The following is a 27824-nucleotide window of genomic DNA, read 5'->3' on the forward strand; positions in this document are numbered from 1 at the left end:
TTTTTTCATTTTCTGATACCGGAAGTAGTCATCAGCAAGTGTGGAGACAAACAGAGTACGGTGCATAGACAGTAATTTTTTTCGTTAGTTTTCATGGTCAAAATGAGAGATCAGGTGGCAGATCTTAAAATAAATCAATGTTGAATTTTTTATAGAAGGTTAAAGTTTTGCAAAGCCAGGGGGCGGGACTACTTGATTGACAGTCTGGTCTGGAATGGTTGACAGGTGCTATGGAGGAGGCAGCAGAGACTCTGCTCTTCTCGTTTGGATTAATTCTGATATAATAACTGTTGGTTTATTTATCGGTGGAGCAGCAGAACCTTTTCCACAGACAGTTTTCCTGCCTGTTGGCTTGTTTTAATCAGTTTTCTACCTTCAGCTGATTCTACCAGCAGACACTGAAAGGACTGGTAAGTTAATGTTTATTTTCATATCGGTGCCGCTTTTAATGCACATTATATGCAGCTTTAGTGTCAGATGTAATGTGTGCCATGCACTCCAGATGTTGGTGGAGTTTATTTCTGTGTGTTGACCAGAGAAGAGAGTTAGCATCCAGTAAACAGTGTAAGCGGGTGTTGTTGTAGCGCGCATGCGCCTTCCCCTGTTTGTTTTTTTTGTTTGGGTTCCCACGCTCTGGGAGGTTGTCATTCAAAGGCCAGACCGGTTACTGCCTCTGTTCGCCTAACAATAAACGGAGATCTGCCGTCTTTCTCCAAGGAATATTCAGTCTCTGCATCTTTCTCAACTCACCACGCTACATTGGTGGCAGCGGTGCTGCGACTGGACTCACTTTTCTGCTTATTTTGATGGAGACTATTTGTTCGGACAATATGTTTGGAGGCCCTAAGGACGAGGACGACTATGGGAAGTACAGAGCTACATGGACTGAGGAAGTCTGTAACGTGAAAGTGGACCTTCCCGCTCCGTTTTGTGGAGATGGATGTAAGCTATTCGCCACTTGGATAAAGCAGTTTGAGGCCGCCGTGCGCGCTTAGACCCGGGGCGGGATGAGCCGGAGCTATGCCGCTACCCTGGCTGCTGTTTTACCGACCAGGCTGGATGGTGCTGCGTTCCTCCTGTGGGACATCCTTCCCCCGTCCGTACAATGTGACTTTGAGAGTGTTAAAGAGAAACTCAACGAGGCCTTTGGACAGAAGCAGTTTCTGTTGTATTTTCAGACGTGTGTTTCGGCTCGTACCCGCCAAGCTAATGAGAGTTTAGAGCTTTATGCGGCGGACATTTCAAGGCTGGTTGCTGAAGCGTTCCCAGAATATGACATGGCGGCACTAAATGGTGAGAAGTTTCGGCGGTTTCTGGCTGGACTGGACCCGGGTCTGCGTGCCAAGTGCCACGAGCAGGGAGCGAGTGATTTGGAAGAAGCCCTCATGATAGCGGGGCGGTGTGAGCGGGCTAGAATGGCTCTCGGTGTGGGCACACAGACTAGCCCTTATTCCCCTGCGACCCCCCCCCCCCCCCCCCGCTACACATACGGCTGTGGCCTGGACTACACGACGCTGGTATGGCGGGCAAGCTTCTCAGTGCTGGGGAGAGTCTTACTGCTAGGATGGATAAACTGCAGACTGATATGGCGGATCTCAGGGCAACGCGACAGGACTGCTACAGGCCGCGCGTGGACCGGCGTACTCTCTGCGCTTGTGATTGTGGTGGAGTTGACTGCAGATCTGCCTCCGAGGAGCCCGCTCTCCCCGTGACGGCCAGCGGAATGCTGAGGAGTGGTCCCCCAGGTCATCTACTTCTTCTGCATCGCGTCGCGGGAACAGGAGTCCACAGAGGGGGCGTTTCTCCGGTGAATCATCGCAGTGGAGACGTGGCGTCCGATTCCTGTCGCCATCCCGGCGTTCACCTTCTCCTTCCCCGCTTGGACGGAACCAGGGAAACTTCCAGTAACTGATGCTGAGACCCGACCATCAGTCACATCTTCTCAGGGTCACGGAGGACACCTCACAGCTGTGGTAGATACTCCTACTGTGGACTACTGCGCTGCTGGTGAGTCAAAATGTACCTCTTATATCAGAGGGTCGATTGAGAATGTTGATATGGCTATACTGATTGACTCTGGTTCTACTGTGTCTTTGATATCGGAGGACTTTAAGATGTCGATCCCATCTCTGTGTAAACGTGTGTTAAGCAATAACTACTTGTTTGCACATGCCGTGAATGGACAGTTGTTGGACACACTTGGGACTATGACTGTTTCTGTCTGTCTGGGGGAAATCTATGTGGAGCAGACTGTGCATGTTGTCAGAGGAGCTACTCAGAAGGATCTGTTTTGATTTTCTGACTGAATTTAACGCTGTCCTAGATGTTGGCCATAGTTTGCTCTGTCTGCGTGAGGTGGACGTTCCGTTATTACATGCTAATGATCTTATCCCTAAGTGCTGTAATATCACCATGTCTGCTGATGTCATTATTCCACCCTACAGTGAGATGGTTGTTCCTGTGCAGGTGACGGCTCCTTGGTCCACAGAGCCCCACATTGACTCGTATATTGGTTATGTAGAGCCAGAGCCTCGTGACAACATGGAGTTGGTGGTTGCACGTTCAGTGGCGCTGGTTAAAGATGGGCTCACTGTCGCGCGGCTGCTAAACCCCACAGACCACGAGCTGCAGATGCACTCAGGTTCACATCGAGGGGTTCTTTATGTTGATGAGAATGACATTTATGTGCCTGCTGACTGTGTTGACTCTGACCAGCAGCCCGTGACCCTACCTGACCTTACAGACTGTCCCTTGACTGATGACCAGAGACAGCAACTGCGCTCCTTGTTGGGAAAACACCAGGATGTTTTTTGTCCAGGGCGTGGTTTTACAGAGGCTTCGGGTGTGATAAAACACAACATTAACACTGTTGACCACCCACCTGTTAAGCGACGTGCTTATCGGACTTCTCCTGACAAATGTAGGGAAATGGACAGGCAAGTGCAGCGGCTTTTAGCTGATGGAATCATCGAGGAAAGCTGTAGTCCCTGGTCCTCCCCTGTGGTGCTTGTGAGGAAGAAAGATAATACGTGGCGGTTTTGTGTTGATTACAGGGGCCTGAATGCTGTGACAGTGAAAGATTCGCACCCACTGCCAAGGGTAGATGACACACTGGACGCCCTGGCTGGGGCTACCTGGTTAAGCACATTGGACTTCTCTGATGGGTACTGGCAGGTTGAAGTAGCGGAAGAGGACCGTGAGAAAACAGCCTTTACTGCTGGCCATGGTCTCTATCAGTTTTGCTCCATGCCCATGGGCTCACCAATGCTCCCGCAACCTTCCAGAGGTTTATGGAGCTGTGCTCAAAGGTCTTCCCTGGCATATCTGTATGGTGTATCTTGACAATATTTTGATTTACAGCAGGTCATTTGATGACCACATTGCAGCTTTAGAGGAGGTGTTTTCCAGGATTGGTGCAGCCGGTTTACGGTTAAAGACTAAGAAGTGTCAGTTAGCCCGTGACCATGTGGTGTTCTTGGGCCATGTGGTCTCTGCTGAGGGGTTGCGGCCCGATCCCAGGAATACGTGTAAAGTGAGTGGCTGGCCTATTCCACGTTCTGCCACTGAAGTCCGTGCCTTTCTTGGCCTCTGCTCATATTACAGGAGGTTTGTGAAAGATTTTGCTCTTCGTGCCTCTCCTCTTGTACACCTTACTGGGAAGAATGTTCCATTCCAATGGACTGCGGAGTGCCAGGGGGCGTTTGAGTTTCTGAGAGACACTCTTTGTGCTGAACCGGTGATGTGCCATCCTGATTTCACACAGCCTTTTGTTCTCTACACCGATGCGTCCCAGGTTGCTATTGGCTCTGTGCTAACACAAGTGATAGATGGACTTGAGAGAGTTGTTGCATATGCCAGCCATGCTCTCACGGCAACAGAGCGTCGGTGGTCAACATATGACAGAGAGTTATTGGCTATTGTATGGTCGGTCCGCAATTTCAGATATTACTTGGGCCTACAGCATTTTACTATTGTTACGGATCACAAACCTTTGCTTGGTCTGAGGCGGCTCCCCATTGATAATGACAGGACAGGCCGGCAGAGTCTCTGGGCTCTGGAGCTGGACACGTATGACTGGGTGATTGTACATAAGAGTGGAGCGCATCACACTAATGCTGATGCTTTGTCTCGCTGCCCTGAAGCCCCCGGGGCTCTGGTAAGCTCTGGGACACAGACTGTGACTGTTGTGGATAATGAGTCTGGTGCTGTGTGTGGTGTTGAGACTCCATTGGAGGGTCCCTCGGAAACATCTGACCTTGGCCTGCCCACCTCTCCTGAGCATGCTGTGACGGATGACGAGGCTGTGATTCAGTCTCTTTTTCATGTGACGGGTCAGACATTAGGCACCTCCAACAGGACGATCCAGATATCAAATGCGTTCTAGAGTGGCTCAGGGAGGGCGAGAGGCCTCCTAAAAGGAGACTTAAAGGTAGTAGTCGGGGTCTCAAGATTTTGTGGCATGAGTTTCCTCGCCTGACTGTGTTTGATGGGATTGTGTGTAGGGTTTTTGCCCTAACAGATGTGGAGGAGACTCGTCAGGTTGTTGTGCCTTCTGCCCTGGTTCCTGAGGTTTTACATCACCTGCATGGTGGTCCCTTGTCTGCCCACTTAGCAGTTGAGCGTACTATGGCCCGTGCACGTAGTGTGTGCTACTGGCCCTGTATGTATCGTGACATTCGGGAGTGGTGTGACCAGTGTTATGCATGTCACAGACGCAAGTCCCCAGTGCCCCACCACAGGGCTTCAATGAGGACTTCCTTAACTCAGCGCCCCTTTCAGCGTGTTGCAGTGGACATACTGGAGTTGCCCATTACCTCAAAAGGCAACCGGTATGTGTTAGCTATGGAGGACTATTTCACAAAGTTTGTGAATTTGTATGCAGTTGGTGACCAAAAAGCTACTACGGTGGCTGAGTGCCTTTTCAGCTTTGTCATGGAGCATGGTGTGATGGAGTTGCTTCACACTGACATGGGGAGGCAGTTTGAATCTGAGGTGGTTAAACAATTGTGTGTGATGTTGGGTGTGAGGAAGACACATACCACGCCCTACAATCCGAAATCTGATGGCATGGTGGAGAGGTTGAATAGAACTGTCATTGATCAGCTTGTGAAGATCCTGTTGGTGTGTGAAGGTGAATAGGATTCCTTTCTGCCGCAGGTTGCTTTTGCTTACAATACGAGCATGCACTCCAGCACAGGATTCACGCCCTATTTCCTCACTCATGGTAGGGAAGCTTGTGTTCCTGTGGAGGTGTTATTAGGTCCACGACTGCAAGTTGACCAGGTGCACGACTCTTTAGATGACTTTGTTCTTTCCCTCCGCAGACGCTTGGACACTGCTTTTCAACTGACTCGGGACAACAGTGTGACAGCAAGTGACAAACAGAGCGCTTACTATGACGCTGAACAGAGACACTGTCCTTATGATGTAGGTGATCTGGTGTGGTTAAATGATCCGACTGAAAGCCGCCGCAAACTAGCAGCACACTGGAAAGGTCCATATGTTGTTCGACAGAGACTGGACAGGGATGACATGACTGGGGTTACATATGTCATTGGTAGCCCTTTTGAAGATGAAGCTCCCCTCCAGACTGTTCATTATGACAGGCTGCGCCGTTACTGTTTGCCCACTACATTCCCGTTGGCTGGTCCAGCAAAGTCAGCCACTTTATGTTCACTTCCACAGGTGCCCCTGGATCCTGTTCTGTTATGTGATGACCCTCTGGGCCGCACCCCCTCATCACCAGAGAGGGAGGATGTGACTGATGGGTCTGGTTCAGGTGAGCTTCCTTTATGTATGGGTGCCCCAATGCATGTTTCTCGTGCTGGACGTCACATGAAGGCACCTGCTCGTTACAATGATTATGTGATGATTTGAGTGGAGTGTTCGTGTGTATCCATTTTCCATGTTTTGTTTTTTTTTTTGTTTAATGTGAAATGGGGACATTTCTAGTTGAAGAGGGGGCAAATGTAAGCGGGTGTTGTTGTAGCGCGCATGCGCCTTCCCCTGTTTGTTTTTTTGATTTTGGTTCCCACGCTCTGGGGGGTTGTCATTCAAAGGCCAGACTGGTTACTGCCTCTGTTCACCTAACAATAAACGGAGATCTGCCGTCTTTCTCCAAGGAATATTCAGTCTCTGCATCTTTCTCAACTCACCACGCTACATTAGCTTTAATGTTAGCGATGCTAACCGAGCTAGCTGCTCAGTCGTAGCCTGATTAAAGCTAACGTAGCATTAAGCTAACGATGTTTGTGTTGAGTTTCATGTAAACAGCTGAAGTATGTTGTGTTACTGTAATGTGGTACATTTAGTTAATAAAACTGTTCATGGAGACGCTGGTTCACATTAATGTAACATTTAGAAAACCTAAATGTGATTAAAACAGTGAGGTTAAGGTTCTGTGTTGTCAGTAGTCCTGAATATCTGCTGATTCTCTGAAGTTAAACTGGAGAAAACAGTAAATCTACTCTCTAATGGTTAACATTGTTTAATGACTGATTCACATGTTGTAGTACATCTTAGTGCAGATTAGAAAAATAACCTCCCAGAATATGATCAAAGTAATGATGAACACTACAGTTATTACATTTAAATTACAGCACAGATAAGCTGGATAATAAAATCCTCTCCCTTAAAGCTAAAGTGACTCCAGGCCTTTCTGTCTTTCAGTGCTTGGAAAACTATATGAAATAGGAAATCTTTCCAGGGATGCTTTAAAATGAATCTGCTGCTGTTGATGCTGATACTGTGACGTCTGTCTTCATCTCAGGTGTCATGTATCAATGGGCGCTGCCTGGAGGACAGCGCGCATTGATCGCGCATGTGTTGTTGATATCAACACATGTACGCAGCAGTCAGCTTACGGCAGCGCGCATTGATACGATGGGACAGGAAGTAGTGCCAAGTGATTACGTGGTGTGACTTTTTCGTGGAAATGGGTTTTGTGATGCAAATAAACCACTCTTTTGAACACATGCTGTTTTTAGAAGAAATACGTTTTATTTAAGTGACCCTGGAAACCTGCCGGACTACTTTCGCCGCGACCAGAACCGGACCAGAACTCGGCTCACGGGACACTGTCGGGGGTAAGACAGTGAGAGTGTACGTTCCTAATGATAGGGATGCCATAGATATTCATGTCAAAAATCCCGAACTATCCCTTTAAATACTGGAGGTGAGGTAGAGAACAGGTGAATGGAGTGAACTAATTACTGCAGGTGACACTCATTGCAGTAATCAGCAAATAGAGTGCAGGCAGGTGAAGCAGGGAGAGAGACAGGAGGGAGAGATGACAGACAGACAGACAGACAGAGGGAGACAAAGATAGACAGGTCAAAACAGAAACACATGAGGAACAATGGGACAAAGAAGGAAAAAGAGAGAAAAGGAGGAAGGAGGGCAGAGGCTGAAGCAGGATCATAACAATTACAGTTTGATTTACATTTTCAAAATCACATTTTTGAAATCACGGAGTTTTTCCCTAAAACAAATCACAACTTTTATTTTGCAAGAGATACCTGGAAACGTTGTTTATCCGTAATTCCGCTGACTTGACTGAACGTGGGCTGCAGTTCCTGTTATTTAAACATCATTATGATGTATAAATGCAGATGGACTTCATATATTTCACTATGCAGACATTTTTATTGATGTCCAGTACACTTTATAGACATAAACATATTTGATAGAAATATTAGAAATGGATTTCTGTTTCCTCATAATAATTTAGTTAATGCAATTAAATGTTCATCAGTGATTCATCTTTAGTGTGGAAAGTTTACTTTGCAGCTATATTTTTAAAATGTAGGTCATTTTAAGGTAAAATATTAAAGGATGGTTTTCTCAGGTAAATGAATTTAAGGTTTAATTGACTGAAATCTTTCAGTCAATGTTGTGTTTCTTTCAATGTGAAATATCTGGACTTAATTAATGCAGCTCAGTCAGTTCCATTTTATATTATTAAGAATTCTTATTCAGTTTAACACTAGATGACATATCAGCTCATTGAGTATTTCAAAGCCAGTTTTTTCTTTTCGATTATCTGTATGTAAAGTGATGTTTTTAAAATATAATTGCAATGAAACAGCAGCAACATAAGAAACAACCAAATATACAAAGGAAGTGCAGCTATTTTAATAAAAAAATGATCTATCAGTTAGAACATGGTTAAAGTGCAGCTAAAGTTAAGTTAGCCAAACTACGGATAAGCAACGTTTCCTTTTACTTCCAGAAAAATAAAAGCCTCATATTTGCTATTTATTAAAAGATCACTAAAAGCAACACTTCCACCAAGTTTGTTTTAGTTTGTTGGTATTTATCGGTGGAGCAGCTGCACATTTTCCACAGACAGTTTTACTGTCCGTTGTCTTGTTTTAATCAGTTTTCAGTTCAGTAATTCAGTCCTTCGGCTGATTGGACCAACAGACACTGAAGGACTCCGACAGCTGGTCGGTAATAAATGCTAATTTACTGATCGGTGCTGGTTTTAATGAACTTTATGTTCAACTTCAGAGTCAGATATAATGTGAACAGTGAACTCCAGGAGTTGGTGGAGTTTATTTGTGTGTGTTGACCAGAGAAGAGAGTTAGCATCCAGTGAATATTAGCTTTAATGTGAATTAGCGATGCTAACCGAGCTAGCTGACCAGTCCTGATTAGCAGCTAAATGTAGCATCAAGCTAACGATGATTGTGTTGTTTCCTGTCAGCAGCTGAAGTGTGTTGTGTTCCTGTAATGTGGTTCATTAAGTTCATAAAACTGTGGCTGGTTGACGTTAATGCAGTGTTTCTCAAATAGTGGGGCGCGCCCCCCTGGGGGTGCGCAGAGGCATGTCAAGGAGGGCGCGGGCGACTGGGAGGAAAAGGTCCTTCAACACGGAACTAGTTAGCTGAACTATTGTTTTAACGTCGGCCTGTTTTTCGCGGCGTACAACAATACTGAAATTGTGCTGGCCCCATAGACTGTATATGCCATAGATATAAATAATAATAATAATGATCTTCTGTATATATCTATGGTGTATGCACTGGCCGTTCAGACTCCGAAGTACAGACTCCTGAGAACGGGAGAATGCATCGTTAATGTGCAGTCGGAACACCAGCGTACTTGATCAAGTCACATACTCGGCTCATCTCCTCCGATTATTTTTACCAGCAATGTCAAACATACGGCCTGTGGGCCAAAACCGGCCCACCAGACGGTCCATTTCGGCCCGCGGGACGACTTTACAAATGATAAAAATTACAACAACATTAACTGTAAATTTGTAAAGCTGTAAATTTAAAATAATTTCTAGAACTTGACAAGTTGTTCTGATCATGAAGTAAAATACTAGATTGTTCAGTTGCAGATAGCTGTGACTGAATGTTTTGTGTTTTTGTAGATAAACTGTTATCTGGCAGTTACAATGCATGTGTAAATGATGAACTGAAGCATAATAGGCTACTGTTGAAATTGAACTTGTTTTCCTTAAGAAATTTCAGGTTCATAATATTTTGTAAAAAGATAGTTCATTAAATGCAAATATTTTCAGAATGTACTTTTTTTGAACTAAAACAAAGGGGAAAAGTTGGAGCTGTTGTTATTTATAGGTTATTATGCTGTGATTTTACTGGTGGGGCCCACTGGAGATCAGATTGGATTTATGTGGTCCCTGGACTAAAATGAGTTTGACACCCCTGATCTTTACTGTGAAAAACAACAAAATGGAATCAGATAAAATAACACAGCCCTGCATATTCATGTTTTCACAGTTTCATATATATATATATATATATATATATATATATATATATATTTTTATATATATATATATATATATATATATATATATATATATATATATATATATATATATATATATATATATACACACACAAAGTTATTGAGGGGGCATGAAAGTTTTTTGTCCTCCAAAGGGGGGCCCGACAGAAAAAATTTGAGAACCACTGCGTTAATGTAACGTTCAGGAAACTTAAATGTGATTAAAACTGTAACGTTAATGTTCTACTTGTCAGTAATCAGCTTTAATTTGACACTAAAACAGACTCTGATAGTTTTAAATGACATCAGTTTCATTAATTTGTTGAAAATTGTCTCATTTGTTGTTGTGATATTGCTGCTGATTCATTAAAACCAGATGATCCGTGTTGAAGATACGTTTAGTTCTAGTATCAGAAGTACAAGAAGGAAAATGGAAGTTTAGTTCTGCTACGTCAAAGATTTCAGGAGTAAAATAACTAAATGAGTCTTTATGCCTCAAACTTTATTTTACAATAATGAAATAATCACAGATAATAAAAATATAAATAGCAGAGAAAACCTGAGAGAATAATTTTCTGAGAAGCCTGTGAAGGAAAAGCAGTTTTTTTTTGTTGTTGTTTTTAAGGTTTTTTTTTGGCCTTTTTTCGGCTTTATTTAGGTGCATAGAGAGAGACACAGGAAACGGGAGAAGAGTGGGGGAAGACATGCAACAAAGGGCCGCGAGCGGGAATCAAACCCGGGCCGCTGCGTCGGGGACCAGCCCTGTACATGGGTCGCCTGCTTAACCCGTTGAGCTATATGGGTGCCCCGGAAAAGCAGCTTTTTATCCTGAAAGATCAGAATCAGCTCCAACATCTGCATCTGACAGCATCAAGTCAACCAGAAAGAAAAGAAAAAAGAAAATGACTTCTTTCTGATCACATCTGTTCCGCTGCTCACAGGCTGCTGCTGCTCACATTCTTCACATTTATAGTCCACTTTTAAAAGTTCAGCAGACAGGTGCTCTGCTTTGGAGTGTGACGATGTCGTCGGTGATGTGGAGAGTGAAGTTTCTGTTTCATCCACAGCCTGCTTTAGGGCAGCCGGATCGGACTTGATGTTTGAAATACTGACCCACAGCTCAGATTTAACTGTCTGTAGTTCTGTTTTGATGGATGTTAAATTTTCACTCAAAGCTGCCAGGAGCTGAGTCTTTAAAATAACCACCGTCTCGTTACAGAGTGAAAGTAGCAGTTCCTCCTGAAGGTCAGAGATTGCAGCATCTGAGGGCCTCTTCAAAAGAAGACGTAGTTGATGAAGGCGTTCTGGAGCAGGACCAGAAAGACCACGACCAAGCAGCCTTGAGATCTTAGGCAGCGTCTCCCTCAGGTGGGTGTCAACGGTGTTCATGGTCAGGTCTGTGGTAATCCCATCAAAAAACAAAACAGAAAAAAATCTAGATTATAAATCAACATGTAACCAAAGCACTCTGTGTATAACGCCATAGTATAGGATGTAGTTCAGAAAATGTCAAAGTATAGTATACTTTTCAAGAATAACATAGTATGGCCTGTAGTTCATAGTAGAGCATGTCAGCAAAAAAAAACACCATAGATTATTATGTGGTTCAAAAAGCGCAAAATGATGGGATGTTGCCTAAAATTATCATGTATGATATGTGGTTCAAAAAATGTCATAGTGCAGTATATTGTCAAAATAGTATGTTATTCAAGAAAACATCAGAGTATGTCGTCTAAAAAATGCCATAGAATAATATTTCAAAGCACAAGTAAAAGTATAGAAATTTTTAAAACTGTTCAAATTCTTCTGAAATGTTGCTAAAAAACAACAAAAGAAACAAAAACAAAAAAATGTCATAGAAATTATTCAATTAAAACAGCCTATAGTGTAGGGTGTCGCCCAACAAACGTCATAGTTTAGCATGTCGCTCTAAAAACGTCATAGTTTAGCATGTCGCTCTAAAAATGTCATAGTTTTGCATGTCGCTCTAAAAACATCATAGTTTAGCATGTCGCCCTAAAAACATCATAGTATAGCATGTAACTCTAAAAACATCATAGTATAGCATGTAACTCTAAAAACATCATAGTATAGCATGTCGCTCTAAAAACGTCACAGTATAGCATGTAACTCTAAAAATATCATAGTATAGCATGTCGCTCTAAAAAGGTCATAGTATAGCATGTCGCTCTAAAAACGTCATAGTTTAGCATGTCGCTCTAAAAATGTCATAGAAAAGCCTTTAGTCCACAAAACGCTGGTGCGTCCCGGCTGTCTGTTTTTACATGTTGAAAAATGGCATTTTTTTTCGACATAGTATACTATGGCGTTTTTTTTGCACCAAAATTCATGATGATTTTTTTTTTTAAAAGAAAACCTTTCTGGAGTGTTTTTCACAGCCTACTTTACATTATTTCATCATATGGCACATTTTTACAACATGCTAAAAAATCGAAATTTTTTTTCGACATAGTATACTATGGCGTTTTTTGCGCCAAATTTCATGATGAATTTTTTTCAAGAAAACCTTACCATTGTGTTTTTCACGGCCTCCTTTACATTATTTCATCATATGGCACGTTTTTGCAACATGTTGAAAAATCGCGGGGTTTTTTTTGACATAGTATACTGTGGCGTTTTTTTGCGCCAAAATTCATGATGATTTTTTTTCAAAGAAAACCCTTCTGGAGTGTTTTTCATGGCCTCCTTTACATTATTTCATCATATGACATATTTTCACAACATGTTTAAAAATGACATTTTTCGACTATGGCGTTTTTTTACACAAAAATTCATGATGATTTTTTTTTCAGAGAAAACCTTTCTGGAGTGTTTTTCACGGCCTCCTTTACATTATTTCATCATATGGCACGTTTTTACAACGTTGAAAAATCGCGGGGGTTTTTTTGACAGAGTATACTGTGGCGTTTTTTTGCGCCAAAATTCATGATGATTTTTTTTTTCAAAGAAAACCTTTCTGGAGTGTTTTTCATGGCCTCCTTTACATTATTTCATCATATGACATATTTTCACAACATGTTGAAAAATGACGTTTTTTGACATAGTATACTATGGAGTTTTTTTTGCACAAAAATTCATGATGATTTTTTGTTCAAAGCAAACCTTACCATAGTGTTTTTCACGGCCTCCTTTATATTATTTCATCATATGGCACGTTTTTACAACATGTTGAAAAATGACATTTTTTGACATAGGAGACTGTGGCGATATTTTGCGCCAAAATTCATGATGATTGTTTTTTTTCAAAGAAAACCTTACCATAGTGTTTTTCACGGCCTCCTTTACATTATTTCATCATATGGCACGTTTTTACAACATGTTGAAAAATCGCGGGTTTTTTTTGACATAGTATACTGTGGCGTTTTTTTGCGCCAAAATTCATGATGATTTTTTTTTCAAAGAAAACCTTTCTGGAGTGTTTTTCACGGCCTCCTTTACATTATTTCATCATATGGCATGTTTTTACAACGTGGAAAAATCGCATTTTTTTTTCGACATAGTATACTAGGCGTTTTTTTGCGCCACAATTCATGATGATTTTTTTTCAAAGAAAACCTCTCTGGAGTGTTTTTCACGGCCTCCTTTACATTATTTCATCATATGACATTTTCACAACATGTTGAAAAATGACATTTTTTGACATAGTATACTAGGCATTGTTTGCGCCACAATTCATGATGATTTTTTTTTCAAACAAAACCTTACCATAGTGTTTTTCACGGCCTCCTTTATATTATTTCATCATATTGCACGTTTTTACAACATGTTGAAAAATCGCGGGGGTTTTTTTGACACGGCCTCCTTTACATTATTTCATCATATGGCACGTTTTTACAACATGTTGAAAAATCGAATTTTTTTGTCCACATAGTATAGTATGGAGTTTTGTTGCGCCAGAATTCATGATGATTTTTTTTTTTCAACGAAAATCTTTCTGGAGTGTTTTTCACGGCCTCCTTTACATTATTTCATCATATGGCACGTTTTTACAACATGTTGAAAAATGACATTTTTTGACATAGTATACTGTGGCGTTATTTTGCGCTAAAATTTATGATGATTTTTTTCTTCCAAGAAAACCTTACCATAGTGTTTTTCACGGCCTCCTTTACATTATTTCATCATATGGCACGTTTTTACAACATGTTGAAAAATCGCGGGGGTTTTTTGACATAGTATACTGTGGCGTTATTTTGCGCTAAAATTCATGATGATTTTTTTTCTTCCAAGAAAACCTTACCATAGTGTTTTTCACGGCCTCCTTTACATTATTTCATCATATGGCACGTTTTTACAACATGTTGAAAAATCGCGGGGGTTTTTTGACATAGTATACTGTGGCGTTTTTTGGCGCCAAAATTCATGATGATTTTTTTTTTCAAAGAAAACCTTACCATAGTGTTTTTCACGGCCTCCTTTACATTATTTCATCATATGGCACGTTTTTACAACATGTTGAAAAATCGCGTTTTTTTTTTTTGACATAGTATACTGTGGCGTTTTTTTGCACCAAAATTCATGATGATTTGTTTTTCAAAGAAAACCTTTCTGGAGTGTTTTTCATGGCCTCCTTTACATAATTTCATCATATGGCACGTTTATACAACATGTTGAAAAACCGCATTTTTTTTTTGGCATAGTATACTATGGTGTTTTTTTGCACAAAAATTCATGATGATTTTTTTTTTCAAAGAAAACCTTTCTGGAGTGTTTTTCATGGCCTCATTCACATTATTTCATCATATGACATATTTTTACAACATGTTGAAAAATTGCATTTTTTTTTCGACATAGTATACTATGGAGTTTTTTTGCACAAAAATTCATGATGATTTTTTGTTCAAAGCAAACATTACCATAGTGTTTTTCACGGCCTCCTTTATATTATTTCATCGTATGGCACGTTTTTACAACATGTTGAAAAATCGCGGGGTTTTTTTTGACATAGTATACCGTGACGTTTTTTTGCGCCCAAATTCATAATTTTTTTTCAAAGAAATCCTGTCTGGAGTGTTTTTCATGGCCTTCTTTACATTATGTCGCTTAAAAAATGTCATAGTATAGCATGTCGTCCAAAAACGTCATAGTATAGCACGTCGCTCAAAGAAAGTCATAGTATAGCCTTTGGTCCAAAAAACATCATATTGTAGCCTTTGGTCTAAAAACGTCAGTGTATAGCATTTGTTCCAAAAAACATCATAGTATAGCATGTCGATTTAAAAAACGTCACAGTATAGCATGTTGCTCTAAAAATGTCAGAATATAGCCTTTTGTCCAAAAAACGTAATAGAAAAGCCTTTACTCCACAAAATGTTGTTTTATCCCGGCTGTCTGAAGGAGGTGAGGAGCAACACAAAAACAGTCCAAACACTGGTTTCCAGAGGGTTAGACGATTATTTATTTGAAAGAGTATGTTTACAACAACACAACATGTGAGGGGGTTAAAAGCAAATGGGTGGTAGTAAAATAAAAATAAATAAACAGAACTAAAAGTGAACTTCATGTTGACATTGATGGGCATTCCAACCAGGAACAAAGTAAAAGATAATCAATACAAAAAACCTCTTCCTGTTTACCTCTTAAAACCCAAAAACACACCGCAGTAGCTCCCTAAACTAAAACTACCAATGGGTTCCCTGTTTTCCTTTCTGAACAATTCAAAGGTCCCTCTCTATCTCCCCACACATCCACCAACCACTGGAACACATCTCCAAAGTTCTGCTGGACCAGCTCAGCTTCCCCTCAGAAGAAGTGCTGCCACCTGCCAGTTGAAGGAGCCTTTTGAGAGGGAGCTGGCATCGTGATTGGACTGTACTTTGGTCTGTTCCAATCCAGCTTCAGCTCCAGAGACGGCAGGCGGGACGAGTCAACGGAGGCCTGGTGGACGAAGGCATGAAGCTGAGTACAATCCAGAAAACAACAGAGGAGGAGGAAACAAACATAGTAGTATAGTATAAAATATACATAGTATATTGTATAAATAACAAGTCAAAGGACAGAGACATACATTGTAGAATTGTAGTAATTGTGGGCTGACTGATTTACTGATTATCAGTATTTTATTTTTTACTGATTTACGGTAATAAATACATTTAAAAATGGCGCTACTTTGGCTCTGAACCTTCATCTACCTGTGGTCACTCTGTCTTTTGGAGTGATTTGATTGGTTATACGTAACGAATAAAACTCCATTAACTTAATATCTGTAAACAAAACAAAAACGTATCAACAAAGTTTTCTGTTAGAGTTTGTGTTCTTCTAAGTTTAACTCCAAGATTTTAAATACTTTCATTTACTGCAAATGAATATCTACTCCAAATGTCTCACTAATAATCATTATCAGCCTTAAAAACTCACAAAACACCCCTCTATACTGGACCACACTTAGTACAGTCCAGTTCCCCCTTCTATAAATCTGCTTGGAATCTTCCACTTCCTGTTTGTCAAAGTGGCCTTCTACCTGGACAGGTTTTGTTGGAGCTCATGCAACAAACATTTTGGGTAACTGCACTTTAATATGGATGGATGACACTGAATTAGAGTCTGTTTTAATGAGACTGAGTTCAGATGTGTAGCTCTGTCATTAAATAGGAAATTATTTCTCAGAATTCACAGAGAAAAGTCTGAAATGTTTGCTAGGTTAGCGTCCCACATGTTCTTTGGCTCAGCTAAAGCTAACTCTCTCCAACTTCTGGATCTCTTGAGTTGCTTGTTGTTAAAATATCTTGCTAGAGGTGCTGAAGCTCAGAAAGTCTGAGATGTTTGTTCAGAATAAGCTCATTCTCAAGTCTGATCTGAACTGTCCTCTTTTGTTTCAACTTTCCCTAAACTTAGGAGTTAATGACAGAGCAGCACATCCAGACTCAGTCTCATTTATGTAGAGATTAAACTTCAGTGTCATTCATTGATGTTAAAGTGCAGTTTTTCAAATGTTTGTTGCACATGCTCCCGACCAAACCAGTCCAGGTGGAAGACGATGTGAAGAGAAAGCTCCAGAGGATGAATATCACATATTTACGTTGGAAATAAATGTCCTTTAATTAGACGTTGTCATGCAAAAGTTGGATTTCCCTTTAATGATGTTCAAATCTTTGTTGAGTGTTTTGTTGATGTTGGTTTCTAAATGTTTTCTGACACTCGGCCCCAAAGATTAAAACCTTTTACGGCTCACAAGCTGCAACAATTCACACATTATTAATTTAAGATAAAAAGTGAAAAACTGCCTGATTCCTGCATCATGAATGTAAGTCTTTTTGATTTTTATGACAGTAAACTGAATATATTGGGTTTGAAATTTTATAAACCAAAACAAGAAGTGAATTAGTGGAGAAAACAATCAACAGATTAATGGACAAAGAAAATGTGTTTTCCAACATATATGGCTGAATTACTCCAACATTACAAGATACATACAATTTTAATTCAATTTTATTGATATAACGCCAATTACAGGTCAAATTGTCTCAAGATGCTTTATTTTTATATTTTTTTGTCATATTTAAAATATGACAAAGTAAGAAATTTAAAGCTCTTGGCTAATCCAATTTATTATTTGGTTTTTAAGAGACTAATGGACAATTAAAATAAGTTTCTCCACTAAAACTAATAAACATGAGGTCAAATAAAAGGAAGAGTTTTAAATACTGCAGTCCCACGATGACAAGAATAAAGTTTGTCAAGAAAAAGTAAATCTGCTGGTGGATTCCATTAAAGTCCTAATAAATGATAATAAAGTGTGATGCTAAAGGTTTGTGGTGCTAAAAATGTCAAAGTAAAGATATCAAGTTGAACATGTGGATGGAGGTTGATAAAAGTTGACCTCCCTTCATTTCTCTGGAGTGACTCCATGGATTTTATGGATGGTGGTTAAAGACCTGGGGTCTTTAACCACCATCTTTCAACACCTCTTCATGACAAGTTGTTGTGCCTCTGACCTGGTGGAAACTCCAGAAACTTGGGAAAACCTGTGGAGACTCGAAGAACTCGTGGAGACTTGAAGAACTCGTGGGGCGGGGGAAGGTGTGGTGAGCGGTGTGGGGAGGTGGGGGAGTAGAGGGGGTAGGCCGCCACCCACCTCCCCGCCTACTCTCCGCCCTGACTCCACCCAGACTCCGCCTTGGCTCCGCCCATGTGGTCACTTCAGGAACTACGATGCCAAAGGGACGACGAATTTATTTCTTTGTATCTGATCTGTAGCTCAGTGAGTTAAGGATTTGCCTATGGAGCTGCAGGTCGCTGGTTCAAGACCAGACACTTCTTAAATTTTTATCAAAATCCTGACAAAGACAAAGAAAGAAAACTGCCGGTGGTGGGTCTTGAACCTGCGACCTTCCAGTTGGTAGTCTGTCTTCTTATCCCCTGAGCTATTTGCTCAGATACCAAATCCTCTTTTTTTTGCGCATTTATCATCTATTTTTGGTTGTTTTCGAGTTTTTTTTTGACTTGAGTCTCGACTCGACCGTTTTTCTCAGGAGGTGGGACTTCAGCCTTTGTGCTGGAGGGTTGAACCCTCAGTTCCAAGACTTTCCAAAGCCTCCACACCTCCCGAGTCCTCAGGACCTGAGCTTTCACACAGTCTGAGGGCTGAAATTTTCTAAGTCCCACAGTAGTTCTCTGTTAGATTGAACCTTCAGACAGTCCAAGGACTGATACCTTCTAAGTTCCTGAGTAGTTCTCTGTTAGATTGAACTTTCAGACAGTCTCAGGACTGAAATCCTAAAAGTTCTTGAGTAGTTCTGTTAGTTTGAACCTTTAGATAGAGGACTGAAGTTTTAAAAGTTTCTCAGTACTTCTCTGTTAGTTTGAACCTTCAGATAGAGGACTGAAGTTTTAAAAGTTTCTCAGTACTTCTCTGTTAGTTTGAACCTTTAGACAGTCTGAGGACTGAAGTTTTAAAAGTTTCTCAGTACTTCTCTGTTAGTTTGAACTTTCTGGTTAACAGAAGCCTTAAAACTTGTGACCATGAGTCTTGATTTCACATTTAGATCATCCATCTGAGTTCTTCTCAGACCTTCACCTGTGGGTTTTTTAGAAATCCTCAACAAACTTTGATTCTCTTCACTGAACAGTAAAGTTTGTGGAGATCAGAAGGTAACATTAGTTTGATCCATGCCTTCAACTACTAGTAGCCTTTATCTGGAAAGCAGTTTTCTGAAATGAGTTCTTAGTAAATCTGTCCACAATCAAACCAAGAACATAGAAGGAGGAAATGTTTGAAGAAACAACTTGATGTTTTCATTTCAGACTAGAAAACGCTTTAAAACCTTTATCTGTTTTTGCTCTTTTTGATCGTTTTATTGTCTCTTCTGTTTAATTTGATCTTCTAAAGTCTAACTGGTGTCTTTTCAAATGTTTTGTCTTTAGTTTGATTCTTCTTAAATGTTTAGTTTTGCTCTTTTCTCACCTTTTATTCTTTTCTTATGTCTGATTTGATTTCAAAATGTTTTGTCTTTTTAATGTTTAATTGTTGTTTTTTTCAAATGTTTTATCGGCTTGTTTGAAAAATTTCCTTTGCTTTCCCAATGTTTAATTTTTCAATTAAATCTTTAAGGTTTTTCTTTTTAAATGTTTTACCACCTTTTAATGTTTAATTTTCTTTTTAAATGCTTCATTGTATTTTCTGTTTAATTCCTATTTAAAGTTTTATTGTCTTTAAGATTCAGTTTTCTAATTAAACATTTATTTTTTTAATTAAATGTTTTGTCTTTTTAAAGGTTTAATATAATTAAACATTTTGTATTTTTAAAAATGTTTAATATTCTTCTTGTTTAATTGTGTTCTTTAACTGTTTAATTATCGAAACTATTTCATCTTTAATGTTTAATATTTTTGTTTAAAAAATGTTGTTTAATTTCATAATTACGTTTTCTAACTTCTGTTTAATTATCTAATGAAATATTTTGTCTGTTTAATACAATTTAATTGTATTTAAAGTTTAATTTTCTTTTTAAAAGTTTTATTGTAATAAATGTTTTTTTCCTTTGATTTAATTGCTTTTTTTTAAATGTAGTTTATTTCTTTAACCTTTTTTCTGTCAAGATTTTAACCCCAACCTTAAAAATGAAACAAACCCTTAAATCACAACGAAAATACTTCTGTTGTCACAATCATGAGTTAGTCAATTATTCAGTTTATCAATTCAACTTTATTTGTTCAGCACCTTTCACACAGATGACAAAACTAAACAAAGAGAAAAAAACTATGCTAAAACTATAATTAAAACTCAAAAACATACTTAAAAAAAGATTTAACATGGTAATAAAATCTGTTGTGTTCAGGGGATGGAGGGAGTTTATTGAAGTCTTCTTGGGCTCACATGGGAAATCATTTAAAATATAAACTTGATATTCAGTCTAAGGAAACTGGAAACTGCAGAGTGACAGAAGAACCAACAATATCTCCTGTTTTCTGCTTTAATGAGTCGACTCTTCTTGTGCTTTCAGACCAAAGAACTACAGACTCTTCACAACCTGCTCAAACTCTTGGTACAGGACCTCACCACATGGGTCAAGAAGGTTTCTGTCTCATTTCTACTCTGAAGCTCACCTTCTCCTGCTCAAACTGCTGACAAATGTTTCTGCTGCTCTAAAGTCTGGTCTCCAGAACTTCCTAAAAACTCTCAAAGTCTCTTCTGCTGCAGGTTGCTTTGTAGAACTGTTCCAGAAAACCTCACTAAACCACATGGAGGAGCCTCAAGATAGTCGTCCAAATGAAACCATACAAAAACCAAACTAGTACAACCCAAACGCTAAAGTCTCCTGCAGCCTACCAGAGAACCTCTGAGAACAGAGAATCAGGACAGGAACTCTTACCTTCTGGACAACCAACGTTGGTTCACAAGAATACAGAATGTGTCTGACCAAAAACCTCTAAAGACTCACTACAGCCAAGATAAAGACACAACTCAGCTGCAACAAATCCACTAATCACTGCACACAGTAGCACCATGTGGTAACTGTGGCTAAAGAACCACATTTACCAAGACAACTATCCAGTACAAAGTCCTAAAACACACCAAGAAACACATTAAAGACGATTTTACTGCTGGAAGCTGCAAGCCAACGCCTAAAGAACAAACTAAAGCAATGGAGCCAAACCCAGTTCACTTGTGAAGAGAAACAGAGGAAATGTTTGTCTGCAGCTAAATAAAGCAGGAAGACACTGAGCTGCTCAGGTGTTCCTGATAACACCAAGCAGCCACCTGGACAGCCAATAGGAACACAGCTTCCTGGAAGTCCAGAGGGCTGGCTTAGTCAAGGAAATTTACTTTAAAGTTGAAGCAGAAAGTTAACAAAGAAAGTTGAAAACCACCTTCTGATCCCTGAAATCTCTGAGTTTTCACACAAAGAACACCTGAACATGTCAAACTGGTTCCATAGTAGAACCATCATTGTAAAAACATCATAGTATGGTGTGTTGCTCCAAAAACATTAGGACCCGGCTGTCTCGGGTCATCGAGGAGCAACACAAAAACAGGACAAACGCTGGTTTCCAGGGGGTTAGGAGGATATTTATTTGAAAGAGGAAGTTTACAACAACACAACATGTGAGCAGAAAAATCACAAAGTCTGTCTTTAGTTCAGCTGAAAATATTAGTTTTTGTCTTTTTTATTGACCAAACTTTTCAGGAAGTAGATGAAGAATAATTAAAGCTCTCATGTAGAAGTCCAACTTATTTTGGATCCTTGTGGAGAGTTTAATCTTAGAGTTTGTAAAGCTGTTGAGTTTTTAGAGTCACATGGATTGTTTTGACATTTAATAACCGAGTCCTGAAATAAAATTACAGTTGTGGATTTCTGTCATTTAGTCTGGACTAAACAAATAACAGCAGCATAAATCTCAAACATCATTATGACGAGTCTGGATTGAGGTTTCTCACTTGATAATGATCAAAACATGAAATGTAGCCTGGTTTAAAGGAATATTCCACCTTAAATCTTTGAATGTTGACCTAAAAGGTTGGTTTCAGGAAGTATTCCACCTACAAGGTCCTCAAACATCCACCTTAAAGGAACATTCCACCAAAAATCCTTGGACATGCACCTAAAATGTTGGTTTAACTGAGTATTCCATCCAAAATCCTCAAAGAGACCTGAGGGGCTGGTTAAAAGGAATATTCCACCTAAAACCTCAAATATAGACCCCAAAGGGTGGTTTCGAAAAATTCTTTCAATGTAGACCAAAAAAGTTAGTATGGAGGAATATTCCACCTGAAATGTAGACCTGAGAAGTTGGTTTGGAAGAATATACCATCCTAAACATCCTTAAATGTAGACTAAAAGACGGTTTGGAAGAAAATTCCACCTAAAATCCTCCAATGTAGACCTAAAAGGTGAGTTTAATGGTATATTCCACCTAAAATTCACTACTGTAGACCTTGGAGGTTGGTCTGATGGTATATTCCACTCAACATCCTTGAACATAAACTTCAAAAGTTCGTTCAAAGGAATATTCCACCTAAAATCCTTCAATGTAGACCAAAAAATCTTGGTGTAAAGGAGTATTCCACCTTAAATGTAGACCTAAAGGATGGTTTGGAGTAATATTCTACTCTAAAATCTTCCAATGTAGACCTAAAAGGTTTATCTGATGGTATATTCTACCCAACATCCTGGAACATTTACCTAAAAGGTTGGTTTAATGGTATATTCCCAGAAGAACCCTTGAACACTGGGCTTAATGGTACATTCCACCCAAAATACTTGAGGTCAGTGTAAAGAAAATGTAGACCTAAAAGGATTGTTTAAAGGAATATTTAAACGATTATTTTCATTATTTAATAACCTGTTATCAGTCAGAACCCTGGCAAACTTATTTTCATCAGTTTTTTTAGTGGAAGTCACAAATAAAGGAGCTCTTGGTTTTTCCCGGCGTTACTGAGTCCAAAGCTGCTGTTTCAACACAGAACGTTCACATGCATCCACAAACCTCTCAGCACTCAAACACCCACAGACAGGAGGCCGGCTGGACCGAGGCTCGGCGGCGTCCTCAGACCCACGAGTCGGGGAGTCGCTGAACTTGTTGGTCCGGTTTGAAGGCCTCCATGTGGTCCAGTAGAAGTCCACGTAGTCGGTGTTGGCTTTGAACCGCAGCGACTGGCCTCCATCAGGTGGACCGGCTCGTCCTCGTAGGGCTCCTCCTGTAGCCTTGAGGGAACCACAGGAACATTCAGTAGCTGTTGGAGTTCTTCCTGTCAGGCTCGTGGTAGAACGGCTCTGAAGAATCTTGTACTTGTCTTATCTGGAACAATCTAACAGCCTAAACTGTTAACAGCAGTGTAAAGAAGCAAACACACAGGTATAGATTAGGACTCAAACTAGATTTATTTTAGAAAACAAATCAACTTAGAGGCATTTGTTCACACATGTGGCTGAATAGGAGGCCGTCCAATCAGATTGGAGGTCTTCACTCTGTAGGTTGTTTGTTGGGTGAGACTCTTGGACCTCCATCAGCTGATGTGGATGTTTGATGGTCTTCCTCTCTAGTGCCAGATGATTCATCCATGAATTCAGCAGCTACAGACTGAAATGAAGCTCATGCTGCCGTTATTGAATTCCTGTTCCAGATCAAATGTTCAGAGCTCACCTTGAATGCAGCCGTCTGCTGTCTGATAGTTTTTCTCATTGTAGTCTTCAATAAAGTCTTTTTCCTCATGTCAGGATGTGGTGAGACTCTTTCTCAGTCTCTGCAGACGTCCCTCATTGTGCATCTCCAGAGAAGAAACAGAAAAACTGATCACTGCTTCAGCATCAAACGCTCTCCAGCATTGAGAGTATTTTAGGAATTCATTCATTGTGTTGTGAACTTTGAAGGAGCAGAAACTTTACAGCTGCCAAAGATATGAGCTCCAATTCTGGTTGTTTTTAGGAAATGAAGTTCATCAAATGAACACTTGATTTTTGCTGATAACTCTCATTAAATTACTGAAGAAATCCAACATAAAAACCTGTAAACTCTCAGGCACCTTTTGTTAAAGTTTGTTTAGTCCAGTAAATGTTTGTAGTAAAATGATTAAAATTTTGATTTAGATAGATTTGTGTCATAATATTGTAGAGTCTCACTTAAATATCTCCAAATGAGTTCAGTGTATTTACATTTTATAGAATATTTGATTTCTTAATCTCAATACTGTAGGGTCTGACCCTAAATATTATAATAATGATGTAAATTTAAATAATATTGTAGTGCAGAGTCATAAACTTTAATCAGCTAAACTTACAGAATAAATATCACTGCACAATCTTAACCTGAACATTCATATTATTGAGATAAATTTACATAAATCCTGATATTCTAGAGTCTTAACTGGAATATTTCTAACATGAATCTTTTTGTATTGTGCTGATAAACAACAATAACCCGACTTTCCGATAATATTTATTGTCTGTGATTGTGAGACTAAATTCCTCCACATTCTGGAATTTTCTGTGCAGCAGCTGGAGGAATAAATAAAAATAGAATCTGTTCATTTCCACATTATGCACATTTATTTATATGTTAGTCTAAATGAATCAACTCCTACTATTCATACTAACTTTCATGTTCCTCGAATCACAGGCCGAGGAGGAGGAGTGGCAGCAATTTACCTCTCTAGCTTAAAAATGAACCAGAGACCTAAACCTAGTTACAGTTCATTTGAAAATCTTACTCTCAGTCTCTCTCATCCAGATTTAAAAGCTCAGAAACCAGTTTTATTTGTTGTTGTATATCGTCCTCCTGCTCCTTACTCTGAGTTTTTATCTCAATTCTCAGACTTTTTATCTGATTTAGTGCTCAGCTCAGATAAAGTCATTATTGTGGGTGACTTCAACATTCATGTTGACGTGGACAGTGACAGCCTTACGACTGCTTTTAATTCAATATTAGACTCAATTGGGTTTTCTCAGCATGTAAATAAACCAACTCATAGTTTTAATCATACCCTTGACCTCGTTCTGACTTATGGCATAGAAATCAAACAGTTAACAGTATTTCCCTGGAACCCTCTTCTTTCTGACCATTTTATGATAACATTTCAATTTACAACAATAGATTGTATAGGAGTTAAGAATAAATATCATTACAGTAGATGTCTGTCTCACAATTCGGTGACTAAATTTAAGGAAATAATACCCTCTCTATTTAGTCCAGCACCACTTACTGATATAATGGAAGGGAAATATTATAATTTTACCCCCACAGAAGTGGATTATATTGTTAATAATGCTGCAGCCTCACTGCGTACAACACTTGATAGTGTTGCACCTGTAAAAAAGAAAGTTCTATCTCAGAGAGGACCTGCTCCTTGGTATAATTCCCAGCTGCGGACTTTAAACCAGGCGTCCCGAAAGCTGGAAAGGAAGTGATACTCCACTAATTTAGAGGAAGTTTATGTAGCTTGGAAAAATAGTCTAGTAATTTATAAAAAACCTCTTGGTAATGCCAGGACAACATATTATTCATCTTTAATAGAGGAAAACAAGAACAACCCCAGGTTTCTCTTCAGCACTGTAGCCAGGCTGACAAAGAGTCAGAGCTCTGTTGAACCTTGTATTCCTTTAGCTTTGAGCAGTAACGACTTCATGAGCTTCTTAACAAATAAAATTATTACGATTAGAGAAAAAATTAATCTGGCCCTTCCTACAAATGTCAGAGATGTATCATCGAGTACAGATACTTTAGAATTGGCTGTAAGACCAGATGGATATTTAGAATTTTTCACTCCCATACATCTCTCTGAACTCATTTCAATAGTTTCTACATCCAAACCATCAACATGTCTTTTAGATCCTATCCCAACTAGACTGTTCAAGGAGGCTTTACCTTTAATTCCTCAATGTTAGATCTGATTAATCTCTCTCTAGTAACAGGTTATGTACCACAGGCTTTTAAGGTTGCTGTAATCAAACCTTTACTTAAAAAGCCCACTCGAGATCCAGATGTTTTAGCCAACTACAGACCAATTTCTAACCTCCCATTTCTCTCTAAACTTCTGGAAAGAACAGTTGCAAATCAATGATGTGAACATTTACAAAGGAATAGCCTGTTTGAAGAGTTTCAGTCAGGCTTCAGAGTGCATCATAGCACAGAAACCGCTCTGGTGAAAGTTACTAATGACCTTCTCATAGTGTCAGATAATGGACTGGTCTCTATACTTATTTTATTGGACCTTAGTGCAGCATTCGATACAATCGACCACAAACTTTTATTACAGCGACTAGAACATTCTATTGGCATTAAAGGGACAGCACTGGACTGGTTTAAATCCTACTTATCAGACAGGTTCCAGTTTGTGCATGTCAACAATGACTCTTCTGAGCATACTAGGGTTAATCATGGAGTTCCTCAGGGCTCTGTCTTAGGACCAATACTGTTCACATTATACATGCTTCCCTTAGGCAATATTATTAGGAAGCACTGTATTAATTTCCACTGTTACGCTGACAACACTCAATTGTATTTATCTATGAAGCCAGATGAAACTAATCAGCTAGCCAGACTGCAAGATTGTCTTAAGGACATAAAGACCTGGATGACCTATAATTTCTTACTACTAAATTCAGACCAGACTGAAGTCATTGTATTTGGCCCCAAACATCTTAGAAAATTGCTTTCAAACCATATAATTCAATTCAATTCAATTCAATTTTATTTATATAGCGCCAATTACAGTCAAATTGTCTCGAGACACTTTACAGAACCCATATGCCTGAACCCCCAGAGCAGCCCTAAGGAGACAGTGGCAGGAAAACACCCTTTTAACAGGGAAAAAAACCTCGAGCAGAACCCGGCTCTAATGTGGGGGGACCCATCTACTACTGGCTGGACGGATTGATATAGTTACTCTGGATGGCATTACATTGGCCTCCAGTACTACTGTGAGGAACCTCGGTGTTATCTTTGACCAGGACATGTCCTTTAACTCACACATAAAACAAATCTGTAGGACTTCCTTTTTCCACCTGAGAAATATTGTAAAAATCAGGATTTCTCCTATGCTGGTTTCTCTTCACTGGCTTCCTGTGAAATGTAGAATAGAATTCAAAATCCTTCTTCTGACATATAAAGCTCTTAACAACCAATCTCCATCATATCTTAAAGACCTGATAGTACCATATTATCCTAGCAGAACTCTTCGCTCTCAGACTGCAGGCTTACTTGTTGTTCCTAGAATCTCTAAAAGTAGAATGTGAGGCAGAGCCTTCAGTTATCAGGCACCTCTCCTGTGGAACCAGCTCCCAGTTTGGGTTCTGGAGGCGGACACCCTCTCTAATTTTAAGACCAGGCTTAAAACCTTCCTTTTTCACAAATCTTATAGTTAGGACTGACTGGGGGACCCTGAGGGGGTCAGCTGGAGTCTTCCTCTTGGACGTCCCTTAGTTCTGCCCCTAGTTCTGCTGCTACAGGCCTAGGCTGCTGGAGGACCTCTCTGGATGCACTGAGCCCTTCTCTATCTACCATTAGATTTAATATATATATATATATATATATATATATATATATATATATATATTATATATATATATATATATATATATATATATATACCACTGCATTACACTCACTCTGTTTCTCCCTGTGTCCTTTCTCCGAGTGTCCCTGATCCCAGAGCTGGATGCTTCAGATCTGTGGTGGTTCTCCCACCAACTGTATCCCTCCACCTCTACCCCTCTATCTCTACCTCTCTACCTCTTCTGTCCCTCTCAACCCGTCCGGCCAGCAGCAGATGGGTTCCCCCACATTAGAGCCGGGTTCTGCTCCAGGTTTTTTTCCCTGTTAAAAGGGTGTTTTCCTGCCACTGTCTCCTTAGGGCTGCTCTGGGGGTTCAGGCATATGGGTTCTGTAAAGCGTCTTGAGACAATCTGACTGTAATTGGTGCTATATAAATAAAATTGAATTGAATTTATTTATTCTTAATATCTCAGACTGAATGTAGCTGGCAGTAAAAACAAACTCATCAGCTGGACTGAATTTCCCAACATGGAAACATGGACAGAATTTAACACTCATGTATCCATGGCAATGCTAAAGTTTCTGCTTCTTACCAAAGTTCACAACACAAG

At 39.7% G+C, this 27824-nt stretch overlaps 1 protein-coding gene and 1 long non-coding RNA gene across 7 annotated transcripts; one reads left to right on the plus strand and one right to left on the minus strand.

Moving 5' to 3' along the window:
• Nucleotides 1-170: 170 nt before the first annotated feature.
• On the plus strand, nucleotides 171-21573 carry LOC118471314 (uncharacterized). Of its 5 annotated transcripts, XR_008604391.1 has the most exons (5): nucleotides 546-2007; nucleotides 5686-5779; nucleotides 7008-7085; nucleotides 10982-11130; nucleotides 15447-15886. XR_008604391.1 is itself a non-coding variant. In XM_055018696.1 (2 exons), the coding sequence occupies exon 1, from the start codon at nucleotides 1008-1010 to the stop codon at nucleotides 1710-1712; it is 705 nt and encodes a 234-aa protein (XP_054874671.1). In that variant the 5' UTR covers nucleotides 558-1007; the 3' UTR covers nucleotides 1713-2007; nucleotides 5686-6127. The 5 variants fall into 5 exon arrangements, 1 of the variants encoding a protein (XP_054874671.1); XR_008604393.1 differs by lacking the exons at nucleotides 546-2007; nucleotides 7008-7085 and adding an exon at nucleotides 171-410; XR_008604392.1 differs by lacking the exons at nucleotides 7008-7085; nucleotides 15447-15886 and adding an exon at nucleotides 20226-21573 and having other exon boundaries at nucleotides 550-2007.
• LOC129350836 (uncharacterized) lies at nucleotides 21271-27256 on the minus strand. Of its 2 annotated transcripts, none has more exons than XR_008604395.1 (2): nucleotides 23147-27256; nucleotides 21271-22928 (listed from the first exon to the last, which is right to left on the minus strand). It is a non-coding gene; the product is annotated as an uncharacterized LOC129350836 (long non-coding RNA). The 2 variants fall into 2 exon arrangements; XR_008604394.1 differs by having other exon boundaries at nucleotides 21271-23045.
• Nucleotides 27257-27824: the final 568 nt, after the last annotated feature.

Source organism: Amphiprion ocellaris, chromosome 16, assembly GCF_022539595.1.
Source record: "Amphiprion ocellaris isolate individual 3 ecotype Okinawa chromosome 16, ASM2253959v1, whole genome shotgun sequence".
NCBI lineage: Eukaryota > Metazoa > Chordata > Actinopteri > Pomacentridae > Amphiprion > Amphiprion ocellaris.